General features: G+C 44.5%; 1 protein-coding gene across 4 annotated transcripts in view; it reads left to right on the forward strand.

The window, feature by feature from the left end:
* The first annotated feature begins 567 nt into the window (after positions 1–567).
* The window catches only part of SH3D19 (SH3 domain containing 19), a 150,817-nt gene continuing 132,586 nt past the window's right edge, over positions 568–18,798 (forward strand). For 2 of the 4 annotated variants that reach the window (XM_037058411.1, XM_037058414.1), the window contains exon 1: positions 568–1,004. In XM_037058411.1, coding sequence (XP_036914306.1) covers positions 902–1,004 — 103 coding nt within the window. In that variant the 5' untranslated portion in view covers positions 568–901. The remainder of the gene's footprint in view (positions 1,005–18,798) is intronic. The other 2 variants (XM_037058410.1, XM_037058413.1) reach the window with 2 other exon arrangements.

The following is an 18,798-nucleotide window of genomic DNA, read 5'->3' on the forward strand; positions in this document are numbered from 1 at the left end:
CCCTATAACCACCGTCCCACACAGGCAGAGCCTCACCCCGTAACAACACCGCGGCCCCCCGCAGTGGTCCACTCTACAACTGAAGAAGCTACATGACACACAATCGCCCAAGGTCCAGTTTACATAGGGGTTCACTCTCGGCCTTGTACATTCTACGTGTAGCTTCATTGTCCTAAAAACCCTCTGTGCTCTGGCGAAGCTCAATTTTAAAGGGCGAAAAGGAGAATTAAAAAAAAAATTGCGCAGTGTCTCGACTAAACTCCAAGCAGAGTTTGTTCCCAAGTTCAGCGGCTCCCAGCTGTCCCGTCTCTCCGAGTCCCGCTAGGGGCAGGTTCTTCCTCTCCCTCCTCCTTTTGTTTAAGTGTCAAGCAAATGGGTTTCCTGTTGACACCGGAATACTGTGAAAGGGCAGGAAGAGGCCAGGGCACCTCCCCCCACCCCAGTTTGTTTATTTTGTGTACGTTGGTTTTGGTGGAGCGAGCCCGTGGTCCCAGCGTGTGTGACTGTGTGTGCACGCGCGCGGGGCGGGGGGCGGGTGTGCTCGGTGGCCGGTAACCCCTCCCCGAGGAGGCGCAGCCGAACCCACAGGGTCCCGGCTCCAAGTCCGCGGGGCGGAGAAGGGAAGGAGGAAGGGGGAAGAGAGTGGGAGAGCGAAAACAGGGAGAAAGAGGCCGGTGCGCTGGGAGGAGGAGGAGGAGGCGGGGAAACCGGCTCGGCCTGCGCCAGGCCGCTCCCCCACCAGCTGCAGGTGGAGCCCGCAGAGGTAGCCGATTCCGCCGCCGCCACCGGCGCCGCTGCTGCAGCTTCTTCCCCGGGGCCGCCCTCCAACCCCCGAGGGTGCTGGCGTGGGGGTACCCGGTGCTGCTCCGCCGTCCCGCAGCTGCGCCTCCGCGCCTCGCCCATGGCTGAAGGCCGGCGGTGGGACGACGAGGAGGAAGAGCTGCGGGAGCTCGGGGGCTCGCGCCGTGCCCGGGGCCGTGCGCTCGCGGGCCACTCGGCCGCAGGTGAGGGGCGTGGGGAGCGAGAGGGGGGACGCGGGACCGAGGGCCGGGCGCGCCCCGGGGCCGCAGGTCCTGCCCTGGAAGGCAGCGGCTTCCTCACCCGCCCCGATGGGACCAGCACCTTTCGGATTCTGGCTTATCCATCCTCGTCCTCACTTTCGGGCGGAGCTGGAGGAAATCCACCCTGGTGACTACCGTGGTAGGGCCCAGGGGCCAAAGTACAAATTTTTCGGTGCGCTCACTGAGTCCAGGAGCTGCTGCCTCGGACCTTGTGGCCCAGGTGATTACCTATCTCTGGGTGAGTCAGAGACCTGGGGAAGACGAAACCCCTCCGCAGAGGTTTGCCTGGGCTGCGGCAGCCAGGTAGACCCACGTGCTAATAGTCTAGTCTGATTTTGGCGTCTACCAAGTTTGAACCCGTGACCTTGCTCCCTGCCCCCAACACCGCTGGAGCTCACCAGTTTTCTACAGGACTTGTTTTAGAGTTATTTTGTGAGCCCCCCCCCCCCCCCCCCCCCCGTCCAGAATATAACATTCCAAATGAAATTCATTTGGACTGAGTCACTTATGGGCCAAAAATCACTTTTATGTGTTTTGGGAGTTACTTAGGAGGCAAAGATAGTTTGGCGCATAAGTGTAACAGTGAATACATATAGATTCCCTTTCTCTCTTCCCAGCAGCTTTTCAAACATAATAGGAATTCTTTAGCCTTTGGTTCCAACCGGATAGCCTTATCCAATAGAGAGAAGAAACCCGGGGAATTGATTACAAAAGGGAGATGGAGAAATGAGAGAGAGAGAGAGATGAGGAGGATTCGTTATAGCCTCTTTAGAAAGTGAAATGTAGTGAATATTCTATTAAGTGATGGACAAGCTTTTCCATGTGTCTCCTTTAACCTGAGAGAAAGTTAGAGAATTCAGAGGGTTAATGGGTCTGTGGGGAACAAGTGGAAGGAAGAAGATAGTAAGAAAGGATAGAATTTGAGTGTAGTATGAAGAAATGGTCAACTTGATGCCCTTGGTAGGATCGCGGAACCTTAAAAATAGTTCTGTATGCCCATCATTAGGACTTATCAGAATAACACGTTGGACACCATCCGTTTTGAAAATGATAGTTTTGTTCACTACAGATCCAGACCTCATGGTATAGTATGAAATGAGTAAATATTTTTTTGCAAGAATATAAAGAAAAAAATTTACAAAGATATATCTCTATTCACTTACTGATTAAACAGTGTAGGCTACCGTGGAGTCCTAGTACTTTCAGCCAAAAGCTTCACTTTCTGTACAGAGGGCCGGCCGCACTGTGAAGAGCTCTCCATACTGGAGGTCAGACTAGACGTGATCCAGGTGTACGTTTCTCGTTTAGTTGCAGTACGTGTATTTATTCCAAAGCCAGTGGAGTGCTTGCTTCAGCAGTACGAGTACTGAGGCTGGTGGAAGTGGTGCTTTCACTAGTTCCTTAATTTCCCAAGACTGGCGGAGAGGTTTTTTCCTGTCTGATAGTTATTTTGCTGAGATGTGACACAGTGTATTTCACTCAGAAACTGATGTTTGCCGTTTCTAACCACTTAACATACCCTGTCTCCATTAAGGGGCGAGGGGCAGAGAAATTAAGGAGTGGGTAGAGGGTTAACTTGCCATCACTGGTCTTCTTTCTTCGGGGATTCATTATTTCAGTTTACATTTCTTTGGAAGCTCTACTCCTCCATCCCCTCATTAGTTACTGTGGTTTTCAGACACCGTCACATTCCTTACCAAGCTTGGGCATTTGTTCCTTCTGTCTGTGACTGCATGATGTTCCCTCTCCAAGTGAAAGCATGCACTGACCCCGAGGCCTCCTCTTTCTTCTGCTTTGTGTTTCTTTCCAGTCTCTCACCTTTCCTGTTCTCATCACTTCCTCCTTCCCTTGCCATTTCCCAGTCTAAAGATTTTCTTTTTCTTTGGTCTCCCTGTAGCTTGACACCATCCATTTGGGGCTTAGGGACTTGAGGGAATCCGAACTCCCCCTCTCCCTGCTAACTTTGGGTGTGGTGGTACCAGGAAGTATATTAGTTTGTTTTTGCAAGGTGCATTCAGAATTGCATACAAAAAGCTATAAATTATAACATGCAGGCATACCTCAGAGATACTGCAGGTTCAATTTGAGACCACCGCAATAGAGTGAGTTATCTTTTCGCTGGTGGAGGAGGGTCTTCCCTTTAACGCAGGTGCTGTGAGGCACAATAAAGTGAACGAAGCTCAGTAAAACAGTAGGCCTGTAAAATCCTTGTAACCGGTGTCCAAAGTCAAGAAAGAATAATGTCAGTAACCCAGAAGCAGACTCTGATCCTTCTCAATTCCACTTTTTTTCTCTTTTGTGATTATTAACCCCTTATTCTTCTGTACAGTTTTTCCTACACGCATATGCATAACATATGCATCCCTATACAATATGGTTTCATTTTTCCTGTTTTACAAGATCTGTGAGGAGAATCATCCTGTATGTATTCTTTGATGTCATGCTTTTTTCACTTAATAGTTGGTAAGATTTATGCATATTGTTACATACAGCTGTGGATTATTTTCATTGTATAAACATGTGTCACACTTTTTGTCTGTCATATTTTACTGATTTGTTGGCATTCTTTACACAAGAATCTCAACTTTTTGGGAATGTGTATATTGCAAATATCTTCCACTCCGGCTTATTTTTGAAATTTTAAGGTCTCTTTTGATGTGGAAATTCTTAATTTTAATATAGGCATACTTATGAATCTTTTTCTTTATAGTGTCCCTCCTCCCCTCACTGTCCCCTTGCCCAGGGTCATGAATATATTCGCCTTTATCTCCTGTGTTGTCTCCTAAAAGTTTTGTAACCTTCTCTGGAGAGAGGTGGTATAGCTTTCAGCAGACTGTCACCTGGGTCTGAGAATCTCTAACTGATCTGCGGGGCCTGGGACACAACATTCTAGGTCCTCCCCTAATTGCCCAGAAGAGTGGCCGGCATTAAATAGGGTTTAGGAAATATTAAAGAGACTATTCTTTTTATATGTTGATTTCTTTATGGGAAACTCTGGAAGAAGTGATGTAAGTTCTCTGATATGTTTTGAGTAAATTAATCAATATTGTCAGCATAAGGGCACAGAATAAAATTGGTTGTGTTCACTATGCCTCTTATATGTTTAAACCCTGTTAAGTAGGTACTATTTCTCCATTTTATAATTGAAAGGATTGAGGCTCAGAAACTTATGAGAAACTTGTCCAAGGTCTATCAGCTAGTAATTGGTGGAATGAGAACTTGAATTCTGGTCTTTCTGACCTGAAAGTTCATGTTTTTCCAAACTATCCTACTGGCTTTTAATAACAGTTAGTTGCTATTAATGCCTTACATGATTATACTTGCATGTTCCTAGTTATATATTTAGAAATACTTTACATCTGTTTTCCCCCCTGCTTGGGAAGGGCTTTCACAGCCTAATTTAACTTGATTCTTTTTTAAAATTTTTAATAAAAATTTCTATTTATTTATCTTTAGAGGGGAAGGGAAGGAGAGAGGGAGAGAAATATCAATGTATGGTTGCCTCTCACATGGCCCCCACTGGGGACCTGGCCTGCAACCCAGGCATGTGCCCCACCTGGGAATTGAACCTCGATCCTTTGGTTCACAGGCCCATGTTCAATCCACTAAGCTACACCAGCCAGGGCTTTAACTTGATTCTTAAAGACCCTGAAAGGAAAGAATGTAAATTTTTTTATTTCCATACTAAAGATAACACTCAGATGTAAATGTAAATTAACACTCAGAAATATTGAGGGCTTAATCTAAAATACCACAGTTAGGTATAACTGCACCTCAGTTGCCTCTGTTGTGTGTTTCAAGTTACAAACTACAGTTTCTTTGAGTTGATTCATATAACATGTAGCTCAGAGTTTGTGGCTCTACTTTCTAGCCCTGGCTGGTGTGGCTCAGTGGATTGAGTGCCAGCCTTCAAACTAAAGGGTCACCAGTTTGATTCCCAGTCAGGGCACATGCCTGGGATGCAGGCCAGGTCCTCAGCAGGGGGTGTGCAAGAGGCACCACCACACTGATGTTTCTCTTTCTTCCTTCCCCTCTCTAAAAATAAATAAGTAAATAAATCTTTTAAAAAAGTTTTGGGAAACTGCATTAATTATTCTGGGCCATCATCTTCCTGTTTTTATTAGAATTCCAGAGTTCTCATTTATTTTGAGAAAGTTATTATAAGACCCATGGAAACTATAAATATATTTACACATTGTTTAAAAATCGTGTACTCACTGAGTTCTTTTATCCCCATCAATATACTGAATGCAAAATGGTGTAGAAAATACAGGGACTATGAGGAATTTACGGAATAGTATCCCTGCTTTTAAAGAACACGAAACAGAATAGGGAGGGTAAGGCTAAATACATTTTCAAGGAGATAAGTATGTAGCCCTGGCTGGTGTGGCTCAGTGGACTGAGCACCAGCCTGTGAACCAAAAGGTCAAGGGTTTGATTCTCTGTCAGGGCACATGCCTGGGTTTCGAGCCAGGTCCCCATTTAGGGGTGAAGAGAGACACCGATCAAAGTTTCTCTCACACATCAGTGTTTCTCTCCCTTTCTCCCTCCCTTCCTCCCTTCTCTCTCTGAAAGTAAATAAATTAAATCTTTAAGTAAAATAAAGGAGAAAAGTACATAAAAATAGTCCATGGTGACTCTCAGCTGGAGTTTGGCATAAGAGAACCAGACTGCCTTGGTTCATTTCTTGGAACATCTCTTACTAACTGTGTGACCTTGGACAAATGACCTAACCTCTCTGTGCATCCATTCTTTATTTATCAATTGAGGATATTAATAAAACCTGTTATGTAGGGTTTGATGGTTAAGCTAGTATATGTAATACCCTTGGAACATGACCAGGTACATAGTAAATGCCTGTAAAATTATTAGCACTTATTTATGTTGTTAACCTAAAGATAAAAGGCCAAAGTTTGGAGGCAGTAGTGTAGATCCCGCAAAATACGGTAGCTGTTCGTGAAGCGTGAATTCAGGCAGAAACCCAAATAGTGTTCTTACTATGTAGTAAAGGCAAGGGATGTTATGTGAAAGGGAAGGGGAATAATTACATGAATAGCAGGAAAGGATTTCTGTTGGTGTTAAGTCAGAGATGGAATTTCTGTAGGTGCAAATGAGCTAAGTTATTCTTTAGCTGTATGTGGTGCTAATTCTAAAGAATGTCTTTAATTTTTTTAAAGAATGTTTTTTAAATTATTTATTTATCTTTTAGAGGGGAAGGGAAGGAGGGAGAGAAATACCAATGTATGGTTGCCTCTCATGTGTCTCCTGCTGGGAACTGGCCTGCAACCCAGGCATGTGCCCTGACTGGGAATCGAACCGAGATCCTCTGGATTCGAGATCCCATGCTCAATCCACTGAGCTACACCAGCCAGGGCGAATGCCTTAAATTTTTAATCTGGTAGCCAGAATGTCAGCTTTCCTTTCAGCATTGCAAGTCCTTCTTTGGGACATACTATCACTTTGGCTCAGTTCAGAGATTCTTTAGCTGAGTTTAAATATTTCAGATATTTGAGGAGTAAGGCATGCAAGGTATTTCCTCTGGGATGGCAGTCCCAACTACATCATTTTTCACATGCATGTCCAGTTGAGGTGCCCTGTGACTCAAACTCATTCATACTCGAGTATCAGTAGGTACAAAGAGGACTAATATGAACTCCTAATTTTCGAAATTGAGAGGAAGCTAAAATAGAAGAATTTGGAAAAGCATTGGACTAGGATAATTGGATAATCGTGAGTTAATGTTTATTGTGCACTGGGTGCATAATATATAAATTCTAATTGTTTTACATCTATTTTTCTCAGCCCTCATACCGTGTGATGATGTCCTTCATTTTTACAACCTAAAGCCTAGAGGGAGTAAATAGTGTATTTGGGGTCATATAGCCAGCAAGTGACACACAGTAGGATTCTGTGGCAGAGACTTCTGGTTGCCTACCCATTATTCAAGCCATTCATCTTCCCGAACTTTGTGCGGCTGACGGTGGCAGTTTGCCACCTAGAAAAAGTACTTGTACCAGCCTGCTGAGGAGATGCAAGTAAAAGTTACTGGGTAGGGTTTCTAGGGAAGTTCTTTAAAGAGGACTCAGCTGCACAGAATATCCTTTTGCCTTTATCATCTTCCTTCCTCTTCCTACCAGGAACAAGGATGTGTAGTTCACAGCAGCCCCTCTGGGCCATGAGGTTCCCTTGAAGATGGAATCCATGCACTGAGTGTGGTGGAGCAGAAAAGGAGGTAGAATCTCAGTTCCCCAATGTTAGAAGTCATCATCTGAGCTTTTTTTTTCCTTTTATTTTTATTTATTTATTTGATCTTTAATTTATTTATTTTTAGAGAGGGGGGAAGGGAGGGAGAAAGAGAGGGAGTAAAACATCAGTGTGCCGTTGCCTCTCATGTGGCTGTCACAGGGAACCGGACCTATAACCCAGGCACGTGCCCTGACTGGGAATTGAACTGACGACCCTTTAGTTCGCAGCCTGCGCTCAATCCACTGAGCCACACTAGCCAGGGCATCATCTGAACTTTTGACTGCCTCCACCACTATTTGAGAAAAAAAGAAAGAAAAAACTTCTTGTCTTGTTTAAGCCATAGTTGTCTTAGGTCTCTATAACTAGGCCCTGAATGCACTTTCTAACTGATACAAATCCTAACCTGATCCCCTTTCTCTCCTCTCACCACTAGGCTATAATGCAATTTGTTAACATAAATTTCCCTTAGGATACCTAGATTCTTTTTTTAAATTTATTTTTTCTAGATTTTATTTACTTATCTTTAGAGGTGAAAGGGAGGGGAGAGAGAGAGAGAGAGAGAAACATCAATGTGTGGTTGCCTCTGGTGTGTCCCCTGCCGGGAACTGGCCCGCAACCCAGGCATGTGCCCTGACTGGGAATCGAACTGCGATCGTGTGGTTCGCAGGCCCATGCCCAATCCCTGAGCTACACCAGCCAGGGCAGGATACCTGGATTCTTGTTGTTACTTTGTATTTTATTGTGATGTCACCTTGGACAAATCACTTAGAGCTCTCTCCCTGCCCCCCATCTTTATTTGCATCTTTTGAATGGGAATTCTTCTTTAACTACTCTATGACTTTATGGGGAACATGGTTGTAAACCTCAAGTTCTTGTGCGCGATGTACTAAAAAGGAACCCTATAGAATCTGAAAACAGTTTTCTGTGTTTGTCCTTTTACTTAGTTCTAGGTTTGAATACTTCCCAGGGATTAAATAAATAGAAGCCGTGAAGGGAGGTGGTTTCGCCTCTACTCTGATGCATATGAGATGAACAAGCGCAGTTGCTGAAAGAGCCCTATGATGCAAGCCAGGGCCGCTGCTTAGGATTCAAGAGTTCATTTACTTTCATTATGGCTGCCTTCCCTGTGCTGGCGTGTTATTCCCTGAAGCGACATTAATCAAGGAATCGCTTTACTGGAGGACAGCTAAAGGCTTTTTCTCTGAGAGGTGGCACAGGAGAAAATGTTTGCGTGGCATATGGATAATTCGTTTTTCTGGCATTAAATGTTGCCATTTCCAAACAGCCCTTTGAACCTAGGACAGGGTGTTCACACACCAAAAGGGCAGGCCCCCCCAGCATGGGGTCACCCATGTAAACGGTCCCCTCTTGCCTTGTCACCAAGGCACCTTGTACCTTGTCACCACCCCCCTGTGTATTTCCTCACAAGTCACAAGGACTCCCTCTCCACATACACACTTAGCTTAGTGGAGAGAATTAAGAGCTCTCTGGGGGTGATGAGGTAGACTGGTGTCACTCAGCTTAGCGGAGACACTTGGAGCTCTCTGGAGGTGACGAGGTAGACTGGTGTCACCAGCGCTTTCTGAGGCAGAACTCAGTGGAGCATGCGGTTTGTAAGTGGGATTCATTGGGAGTGAGTGGTGTTGCAAGTTTTAAAATGTGCAGGCTTGCATGTGAATGTTCCTATTAATTAGAAGCTTAATGTGAAATGCCTAATAGCACAAACATGTCTTTTCTCATGCTGTTCTCTTCCTGTTTCTTTTTCATAGAAAATTTCTTGAGGCATTGAACTTTATAACATGCTTTGGAATTTGTCGCACTTCTGTAGCAATGGCACCCCTAAACAGTAGTTTTTCAACTTTAATATGCCTGCAAATCCACCTGGAGAGCTTTGTGACAAAGTGCAGGTCCTGATTGAGCAGGTTGGGGTGGAGCTTGAGATTCTGCATTTCTCACGAACTCCAGGTGATGCTGCTGCTGCAGACCCCCAGTTACCCCCGCCTCAGTGCCAGGGTTCTGGATGCTGGCTGGGCAGCAGGATCTACTGGGGAGCCCTGAAAAGGACATGCTTACGGCCCCACCCTCCGATTTCCTGCTTAGTTACTTCTGGAGTGGTTGCTGGGGAGCTGGAGTGTTGTAGTTCTGTGTGAGGTGAGAGACAGCTTAGGCTCCTATTTAAAAAGGGGACGTTTAGAGGTTTCAGTGTGATTTCTTGTGATTTGAACTGTTCTGTTCTTCCATCACAAATTGTGCTGACTTTCAGTCAAACAAAATAAACCCACCCTGCATTTTGTACATGAACTTTACTCAGTCCTTCTATTAGCTTATGTGGAAGATAAGGCTGCACAGGAAGAATGACATAAGGAGCTATCATTGAAATAACTGGGAAGTAAGATATGTGATAGTTATATTATCTGATTGCAAGAAATAGGGGCCAGATTCCAGTAATCTGGGGCAGCTGGTGCAGGCTTATTATCAGGATGCGTAGGTAAGTTTGTACACACAAGAAGTCACTTCAAAAGTCATCTGGAAACAAGAGTAACCCCAGAAAGTGGCAGCAAGTAACTACTTCAGAAAACATGCCTTTGTAAACTGGGATGACAGTTAATTCCTTGTGTCAGTAACACCACTGTTTTTGTGACTCAGTTTACCTCTGTGCCCAGGGCTTCTGCAGTTACTGAAGTAACTGGCTCTCTTTGTTTCTCCGACAGTCAGCCTCCCCAAGGACGAGGCTCTAAGTAGGACGGGCAGCCACCATCCTGTACAGAGTGTCCCTTTTGAGTAAGGTTTTCATGCCAGTTGAGAGGCCTATGACAGACAGTTACCTTTTCAGACTCACCCCTGCCTGGTTCCTTTGCCTGGATGCTCACCTTGCTGGCTGTATTCCAGGACTGAGAATCACCAGCAGCTGCTTCTGTGAGTGGGACCTTGGCCCTGAGGCTGTTCGAGGTTACTCTCTCTCCCTAGAATGAAGAGAGTAAAATTGGCAGATTCCATGCGTGAGCCAACAGCCTGGCTTTCAGTAATGAGTTCTGTGAAGTAAGACACTTGTTTTGTTCTTTGTTATAGCTCCGCAATCTTCAAATTTTTTTTTTATCTCATGGTACACATATACTAATTATGCACTAAAATTCTGCAGCAAACCAAAAAATATATTTTTTGACAATCTGACCCCCCAAAATTATAATTTTGATTCATTCACACCAGATGGCTATTGTTATTTTTTTTATTTGACCGATTAAGGGAAAAGCGGTCTGTGTCCCTGTCTAAATTTTCAGGTATTGCATCTTTTGAAAATTCTTGTGGCACACCGGTTGAAAATCACTGTTATGGCCCCATGAGTCACAACAGTGCCTGGCACTTCTGTTGAAGACATACCTATCAAGTAGAAAACAATTTTTAAAAAATGATCTAATGTAACCTTCATTTTTTTTGTTTGCTTGACTACCTAACCCAAATCCTTGCGTACACAATGATGGAAAGTGAATTCCACTGCTGCACATGGCTTACCCCGTTGAGAAGAAGCAATGTGTTTTAACACGCAAGAACTTGCACATAGTCCTCTTCCCTTTTTTTAGAAGCACTTTAGACATTTGCCACTTGCTGCCACCAGTACCGCTGGCGCCAGGCTTTGAGCTGAGCAAATAGACGTCAGGTCCAGCACACAAGCCCTTCCTCACGCTTTCCTTCGGGGCCTCCTAGGCGGCCGTGGTGCAGCCTGAGCGCCCCTGCCCTTCCCCAGGTGCCCCTGCCGCCTGCACGGGGCCTGCGCACACGTGTTCTGCGCGCTCCAGCAACAGCCGGGGGTTCTGCGCGTGAGCACTCGACGGTTGCCGCCCCCCTGGGGCCCCGGTTCAAACGTGGCCTTGGTGATTGGGGCGAGAGGAGGAGGCCAGTTTTCAGGTGGGGAGAGAGGGGCCCTGGGAAGGTCGAAGTCGCCGTTAGTTGCAGCTGCTGCTCGCTCTTAACACCCTAAACCCCACCTGTGTGTGGAACAGTGTGCACGGTGGGTGTGGGGAAATACTTTTTGAGGAAGGATTGACCAGTTAGTGACACAGGATACAGGGGGGCAAAGCAAGTGACAAGTCCAAGGTTGCTAAGGTTCCTAGACTTGGGAAAAGAAGGTTGTCATTTGACAGTCTTTCCCGGAGAGGGTCAATGATACCGGTCATTTAGTACTAACCCTTAATTAGAGCACATTTGTTGCTTTAAATAGGATGACAAGTACTTATGTAGTACGTGGACTGCTCAGGACCCCCTCGAGTGTCAGGATTTTGTAGACCCTGTAAAACGTAATCTGGAATGATGACCTCACAGGTCAACAGTGAGTGTTTCATAGTATGATGAAGAATTAGGTGGTTTAATTGCAATATGCTTTCATTCTTTGCCTTTTAATCGGAAACTAGGTTTCTTAATGCTGTAGTAGGTTTTTCAGAAGTACCGACTTCTGAGCCAGCCGGTGGCTCAGGTGGTTGGACTGTCGCCCCGCGCATGGAGAGGGTGAGGGTGCGGTTCTCCTGGTCAGTGCGGACCTGGGTTGCAGGTTCCATCCCCCAACCAGGCGTGGGGAGGCCACTGGGTGATTTCTCTGTCACGTGGATTTTCTTCCTCTCTTTCCCCCAGGCCCTTCTTCTGTCTGTCTAAAATGCATAGGGTTTTTTAAAAGTGGGAGACGATCTCAATGAACCTATTCTTTGAATTTAATAAAAGTAGCAACTGTTTAGCATGTCTGAAAAAAAATGATCAACCTTACCTAATGCTTCATGTATTCCAGGAACTTAAGTAATTCCTCTAACAAAGAACGGATGTTTTTAAGACACATCCATCAGTTGCTTCCTGTATTCATCCTGACCAGGGATGGAACCTGCAATCTGAATCTGTTCCCTGACCAGGAATTGAACCCACATCTTTCGGTGTAGGGGACAACGGTCCAACCAATGGAGCCACCCATCGAAGGCAGAATCTCTCAGTCTCTGCAGATGGGCCCTGTGTATCGCCCCAGAGCTTCCCTTAACCTCTCTCCCCACTTGTGCAGGACCTGAAGTTAGTGACACAGGATATAGGGGGACAAAGATGGTCACCCAGACCGTCTTCACCCAGATCAGGGCCTTCTCAGGTCTTTTCTGAGCATGTACCCATCCCGGGATGGACGTGGTCTTCTTGATCCCCAAGAATATGTGGAAGCTTTTCAAAGCCCTTATTCTCCAAAGCTTCCAGTTCTCCAGCCTTCCCTCCCAACCTCTTTGGTTAGTCTCTCGTTTGCCCCGACTATTATTATTCATTGTCTGGTGCAGCACCAACTGTTTTTTGCTTGTAAATGTTTTCAACCAACTCCCCCCGGCTAGTCACTTTTTAGCACTTGGGGAGTTCTGAGTTTGGTGAGAAGATAAAGTTGTCTTTTGTGCCAGTCGCCCAGTGCACACCACCAGATAGGGCAAAACAAATTATTACTGTTCTTTGTGAATGAGGTCAGTTCTGCCATCTTTGATACTGGTACTGGTACCGGTACCAGGAAGGCAGGCTGTTATTTCAAGGCTACTGCTGAGCTGGAGAATGGGGAAATGCCACAAAGCTCACTACTCCAGCAAAACCCAGCTAGTTTATCTGAATTGTTTTACTATACTTAAGGGCAGGAGCAAGTAGTTTCTGCAAGTGTATGGTTGGTTTCCAGAGTTCCAAAACAGTGGATTCTGGCAGTTATTTTCATTGCTTTTATGCAGGACAGACTTCTGGAGTTTCTTACGTTGCTGATTTTACTGATCGCTCTAGTCTGGATTTCAAAACCAGTGAAAGATTCTTGGTCTTTTTATGAGCAAATTGACCTGTTTTCCCAATAGAATATCCAAAGAGAAGAAATGACTGTTCTTACTCATTTTTGAAGTGTTCTTGCATTCTACAGTAGTGCTATCAAGTATGTCGGGAGCCTCACTCATTGGGTTAAGAGTGCACGAGCAGATTGCTTTTCTCATTTGTAGGTTGCAGACAACCTCTGACCTCCCTGTTGTTTTTTAAAACATGACCTGGAAAGGGCTGTCTGGCCAGAGGAACTCCATATTCCTCTTTGTTTTGGGGAGTTGGCTCAGAGAAAGTAGCTTTATTACACTGTTTTGATGTAAGTCAGTCATGTGTTAACACTCAGGGGAATGAAATTGAGGAGAGCTGGAGTGTGTCAATTTATATACGTCTGTGTTGTTTGCGTGTCCTCCAATGAGTATTACTTTGAAAATTAAAGAAAAATAAATTTAAAATACCATGAGAAATAATTGCCCGCTGCTGGTCTAGTGTATTTATTGCTCGTACTATGGTACTTTTTAAAAACCTGTTTTGCCTCAAGATAGGTTATTGCAATGATCATAGCAAATGCTGTCCTGTTGATAAAACAAATGATTGGTAAAGTGTCCCAGGAAATGATAGGAAGGAGGGATAGTAGGAAGGAGGGATATAATCATTTCCTGTGAAAATCATTTTTCAAACACTGCCTAATTTATCACTTGTTCACCTGTTCAGTTTTAAGACACTCACTTGTTTTTATGACAACCATAATCTCTTGAAAAGCAAATCCTCATTCATAATCAAACTGTTAAAAGCTGTTTAACGTAATCAAAACTCACCTTAATATTCTCTGATTCTCTGCCTTATTTTTTCTTCCATCTCTATCCCGTGACCCACCCCAAACCTTGTCTAGAGGAGTCGACTGGGGAGCGCTGCATGCTAATGCACAGCCCATCTTTAGCCAGCTGCGTGACCTTAGTCTACTTGGCATCTCAGACTCCTCACTGATAGTGCACAGGGTTTAGACTGGGGGTCTGGAAACTACAGACCTGTAGGCCAAATGTGGCTCACCCCCTGTGTTGGTAAACAAAGTTTCATTACAGCACAGGTGTGCTCCTCATTTATATATTGTATATGGCTGTTTTTGTGGCTCGCAAGACTAAAGTATTTACCAGATAGCCCTTTACAGAAGAAGTTTGCTGACTCCAGAATATCACGTTCCTGTCAGGTTTTTAAAATTCTTTGAGATCCTTGGGACAACATTTTATTTTCCCATCAGATTACTGCTTAGCAGATCACCAGGAAATTTGACTTGAAGAGCGGAAACTAATAAACATTGTTATTTGTTATACACCAGTATCCCTCACATTTTGTTGTTGATGCCGTGGTAATGAACAACCGGGAGAGCCCAGTATCTTTTAACAGTCACGTTCAATTGATGATCCTAGGCTCTGGCTCACTTGTCTGCGTCATTCTGGGATCCTGGCTGAAGGAGCAGTATACCTCGTTGGTGCCAGTCATGGATCCCCAGTCTGGGGTGTGGGGAAGAGGAGACTTTATTCAGTACAAAACAGCTTAACTGTGATACAGCACAGGCTGTGGAAACAGCGCAGCTCTGGGGCAGCCCTGGCGCCGGGCCCCTCTTTGGCTAGACTGCTCTGCTCTGCTTTTCTCTTCGCTGGTCTGCTTGGCGCTGCTCTCGTCTGCTCTGGTGAGACATCTCTGTTTCAGCTTGGCCAGGGGAGCACCGTCTTCAGTCTGGTGGAAAAGGAAAGTGCGCTCTCAGAGCCAGAGGAGAGTGGAGAGCTGGTTAGGACAACAGAAGTACCTGCCCCTGGTCCCTGATTGGTATGTCCTCATGCAAATGAGGGCTGCAAATCAATACAGTTTGGCCTAAAAGGCACTGTCTTAATTGGTCAGCTACTCTGGTTGGTCGGAGCTATGCGTCTCCAATCAGATGGGGAAAGCCTTGGTCTTAGTGGTTAAAACAGGATTCCAGGAGTTTGTAAGGGCAGTCTCAGAGGGCAGAAACATCATGCAGGCTGTTCAATGCACAGGTAGGTAGTTCAGTGCAGGCCTCTTCTCCCCAAAGTAAGGTTTGTGCAGGAGGCTCCTGTGTAGAAAGGGCTGCTGGGCTCTTCTTTGTTTTGTTTTTTTTAGTTTGAGCCTGCTTATCTACCAGGAGCCCTTAGTAGATGTAGATTTTTTCTCAGCATTCACATTATCTGGGAAGAGGAGCAATGGACAAACCACGTGCTGGCTTTAAGACTCCTGCCCCAAAGCAGCATGTATCACTTCTACTCACATTTCTTTGGTCAGCTTTATGTGATTCCGGGAAGTGTAATCCTTTTGCAGGAGGTCCTGCAAGTCACCTGGTACCTCGAGTGGGTGGATAGTCCTTCCACCCGGAGGGCAGTGAATCGTTGGGGACACCGACATCCAACAGCCTCCTCGAAAGGTTTGCTGGTGGGAGCAGACTGAAACTAGTGTTTGCTGATTTTCATGAACTCTGTATAACTCATGAATAACTAGGAATTGGTCCATTGAGCTTTTGCAATATATCCCAATTCTCTCCACTTGCTTATTTAATGAATGTACACTGTAAGACTATAATGTGTCTGGGTTTCTTTTTCATAGTCTTGTGATGTCTTTAACTTATATTTCTCATCCTTAAGCTATCTTCTCCAAGGTTCCACATCTCACTGAGTGACATACCTCAGGTTGCCTAAGTCAGAAACCTGGGTGGAGTTCTTAACTCTCTCCTTCACCATAAATACAGCCAGCCAGTCAGTTACCAGATTCTGTTGAATCCGTTTCCTTTGTGGCTCTTGATTCTGTCCTCTTCTCTGTATCTTTGTTGTTACCCTTCTGGTCCAGTCATCTCTCATCACTGCAACAGCTTCCGAACTAGCCTTTCTACCTCTTGACTTGCTTCTCTGTGATCCATTTCCTGCACAATCACCAAAGCGATTTTCTAAAATGCAAACTGATTGTGTTAGTCCCCTGCATTCAAACCTTAAAGCTCAAATTTCTTAACATGGCCTTTCACCTTTTTTCCTGTTAATTCCGAAGTCTATCCTGTTATGCTTAGTTTAATTTCATGGCTGTAAAATGTAATCTTCTAGAAAGTTTTCTTCTAGAGCAAATTTTTTGAACTCGCACGGTATTTGGTAGATGTTTTTCACTCGTAGACACTCAAACACTTGATGAAACATACTGTACAGAGCTGACTGTGTGCAGTATTGACTGTGGTCCGACAATAGGATGCCTCCTCTGGATGTTAAGTGGATTGTTACTTCTTAGAAGGGCTTGGCCAAGCCACATGGGCTCCAAAGACAGGTAGACAGACATTGGTTTTGTTTTGCTTTCTCTGTGGCCTGTTTTTAGAAGTTAAACAGGTACCCATTTTGGAACTAGTTTATTGGGCCTCTTTAAGTGAGCCAACATATTTTTCATGATGATACCAACACAGTAGCTTCTGAACAATAAGAATATGAAACAAATGCATTAAAAACACTATCTCCTTTCATGTTAGCTCGTGTCTCAGAAATAAACATAGCTTCACTAAACTCAGGGGATGGGCAGTTTCTTTTAAAACCCAAATTCTTGCCTTTGGAAATGCTCTAGGAATTTAAAATATTAAGGCCAAAATCTTTTCATTATTTAAAATTCATTGACACAAACTTTCTTTGATCAATCAACTGCTATCTTTTCTCTTTATTTAGCCTAGTTATATGGAATTTTTTGATGAAATGAATCGAATGTCTCTTAACTTTGAAGCTTTGCAGTTGTAAACACAATTTTCTGTTATTATAAACTAATTTTAAAAAGCAAGCTCAATTTTAAAAGGCAAGTTTAAAAAAAGTATACATCTGTATAAACATTTAAAAAGGAGTCAGGCATATTGACACATCCTTAATCATGAGGAGTGTATTGGGTAAGAGTGATAAGACAGTCACGTGGGGATTTGAACTGTGTTAGATATTTGTGTAACATTTAAAAAATATTTTTTAAATTTATTTTTAGAGAGAGAGAAAGGGAGGGGGGGAGTGTGTGGTGGCTTTTCACATACCCCTTACTGGGGACCTGGCCTGCAACCCAGGCATGTGCCCTGACTGGGAATTGAACTCGCAACCCAACCCTTTGGTTCTCAGGCTGGTGCCGAATCCACTGAGCCACACCAGCCAGAGCTCTTGACCTTCTTTATATCCTCTGGCTGTGTCCTTCTGATTCATGTATTTGTGGGCTTTCTCCTCTTATTTGTTGGCCTTCAGTTCTTTATTTTAGTCTTTTCCTCTCTCCTTGCCCCTCCTTTCTTTCTCTTGTTCTTTTCTTTTGGCTGCCATTTTACTTTGCCCTCTGTGTCATTCTAGAGCTTCACCTGAATTCTTGCTTTGAGAAACCTTTCAGCTGCTTTGTGTACTCTTTCCTTTGTTCCTTACGGTTGGAGAGAATGGGCTGAAACATTCTGTTCTTTCCTCATCATTTTATTTAAGTAATATTTGAAACCTACTGGAGTTAAGACACTGTGCCAGGTTCTGGGCTACCTCAGGAAAGAAAACCCCCAGGTGACTGTCAGCTGCGGGGACAAAGCGGCTGAGTGTTACTCCCTCACACACATGCATTCACTCACTCAGCCAGTATTTCAGACTGGGATACGGGGACTGGCAAAAACAAAAATTCCTTCTCTTGTGGACCACACATTTCAGTAAGACATATGTTAAGGAAAAGACTGTACAAACGAATGTTCAATGATAGCTATGCTGAGTCCTGTGAAGGGGGACTCCATAGTGCTTTGAGAATACATATCATACATCTACTGATCTCATCGGTCGAGCTGGGGACAGCCTCCTTGAGGAAGGAGGTGAAAGGTAAACTGAGATCTTAAGGCACAAGAGTTAAGTAAGTGAAGGCAGCAGGAAAGAGGGATAAGTCACAAGCTGAGAGGGGGCTTGGAGTATTTGAGGAAGTGAAAGCTTATGGAGCAGGATGGAGTGAGGCCAATGAGGCTGCAGGGACAGGCTGGGGCCAAATCGGACAGGGTTTGGTGGGTCCTATCGAGGACTTTGCTGTAAGCAAGGGCAAGGGAAAGACGAGTGTAAAACATACCTTTATTTTTAAAACAGTCTCCACAGTCTGAATACTGTGGAGAATAGAGGGAGTTTAGCGTAGGTGTGAGTGAGGGGAAGGATGTGGGAGTACCACTTGAGAGGCTGTTGAAGTAGGCTAAGTGAGAGGTGAAGGTACGGGTGAGCAAGGATTTTAAGTTTCCAAACCTACCCTCACTTAGTATTAAATGTATTTATTTAACTCCAGAATTTTTTTGAATGTTGACTTACACAGATGTGATAAAACTTAAGTTCATTCAGATGAGAAATGGGTGATTTAAATAAAAAGGGGTTGTGAGCCCTGGCTGGGCTCAGTGAATTGAGCACGGGCCTGTGAATCAGAGGGTCGTGGTTCGATTCCCAGTCAGGGCACATGCCTGGGTTCCAGGCCAGGTTCCTGGTTTGGGGCATGGGAGAGGCAGCAATACATTGATGTTTCTCTCTCTCTCTTTCTGTCACCCATCCCCCCTAAAGATAAATGAACAAAATCTTCAAAAGGGTTATGAGTAGAACTATACTTAATCTAAAATAAGAATGACAACTGAGCTCAAGTTTAAAACTTAGCTCTGAGCTAAAGGAATGCTATAGATTATCTAATTGTTTAACAAAAA

This window comes from Sturnira hondurensis, unplaced genomic scaffold (genome assembly GCF_014824575.4).
Source record: "Sturnira hondurensis isolate 20B ecotype Veracruz unplaced genomic scaffold, ASM1482457v3 Scaffold0010128, whole genome shotgun sequence".
Classification (NCBI taxonomy): domain Eukaryota; kingdom Metazoa; phylum Chordata; class Mammalia; order Chiroptera; family Phyllostomidae; genus Sturnira; species Sturnira hondurensis.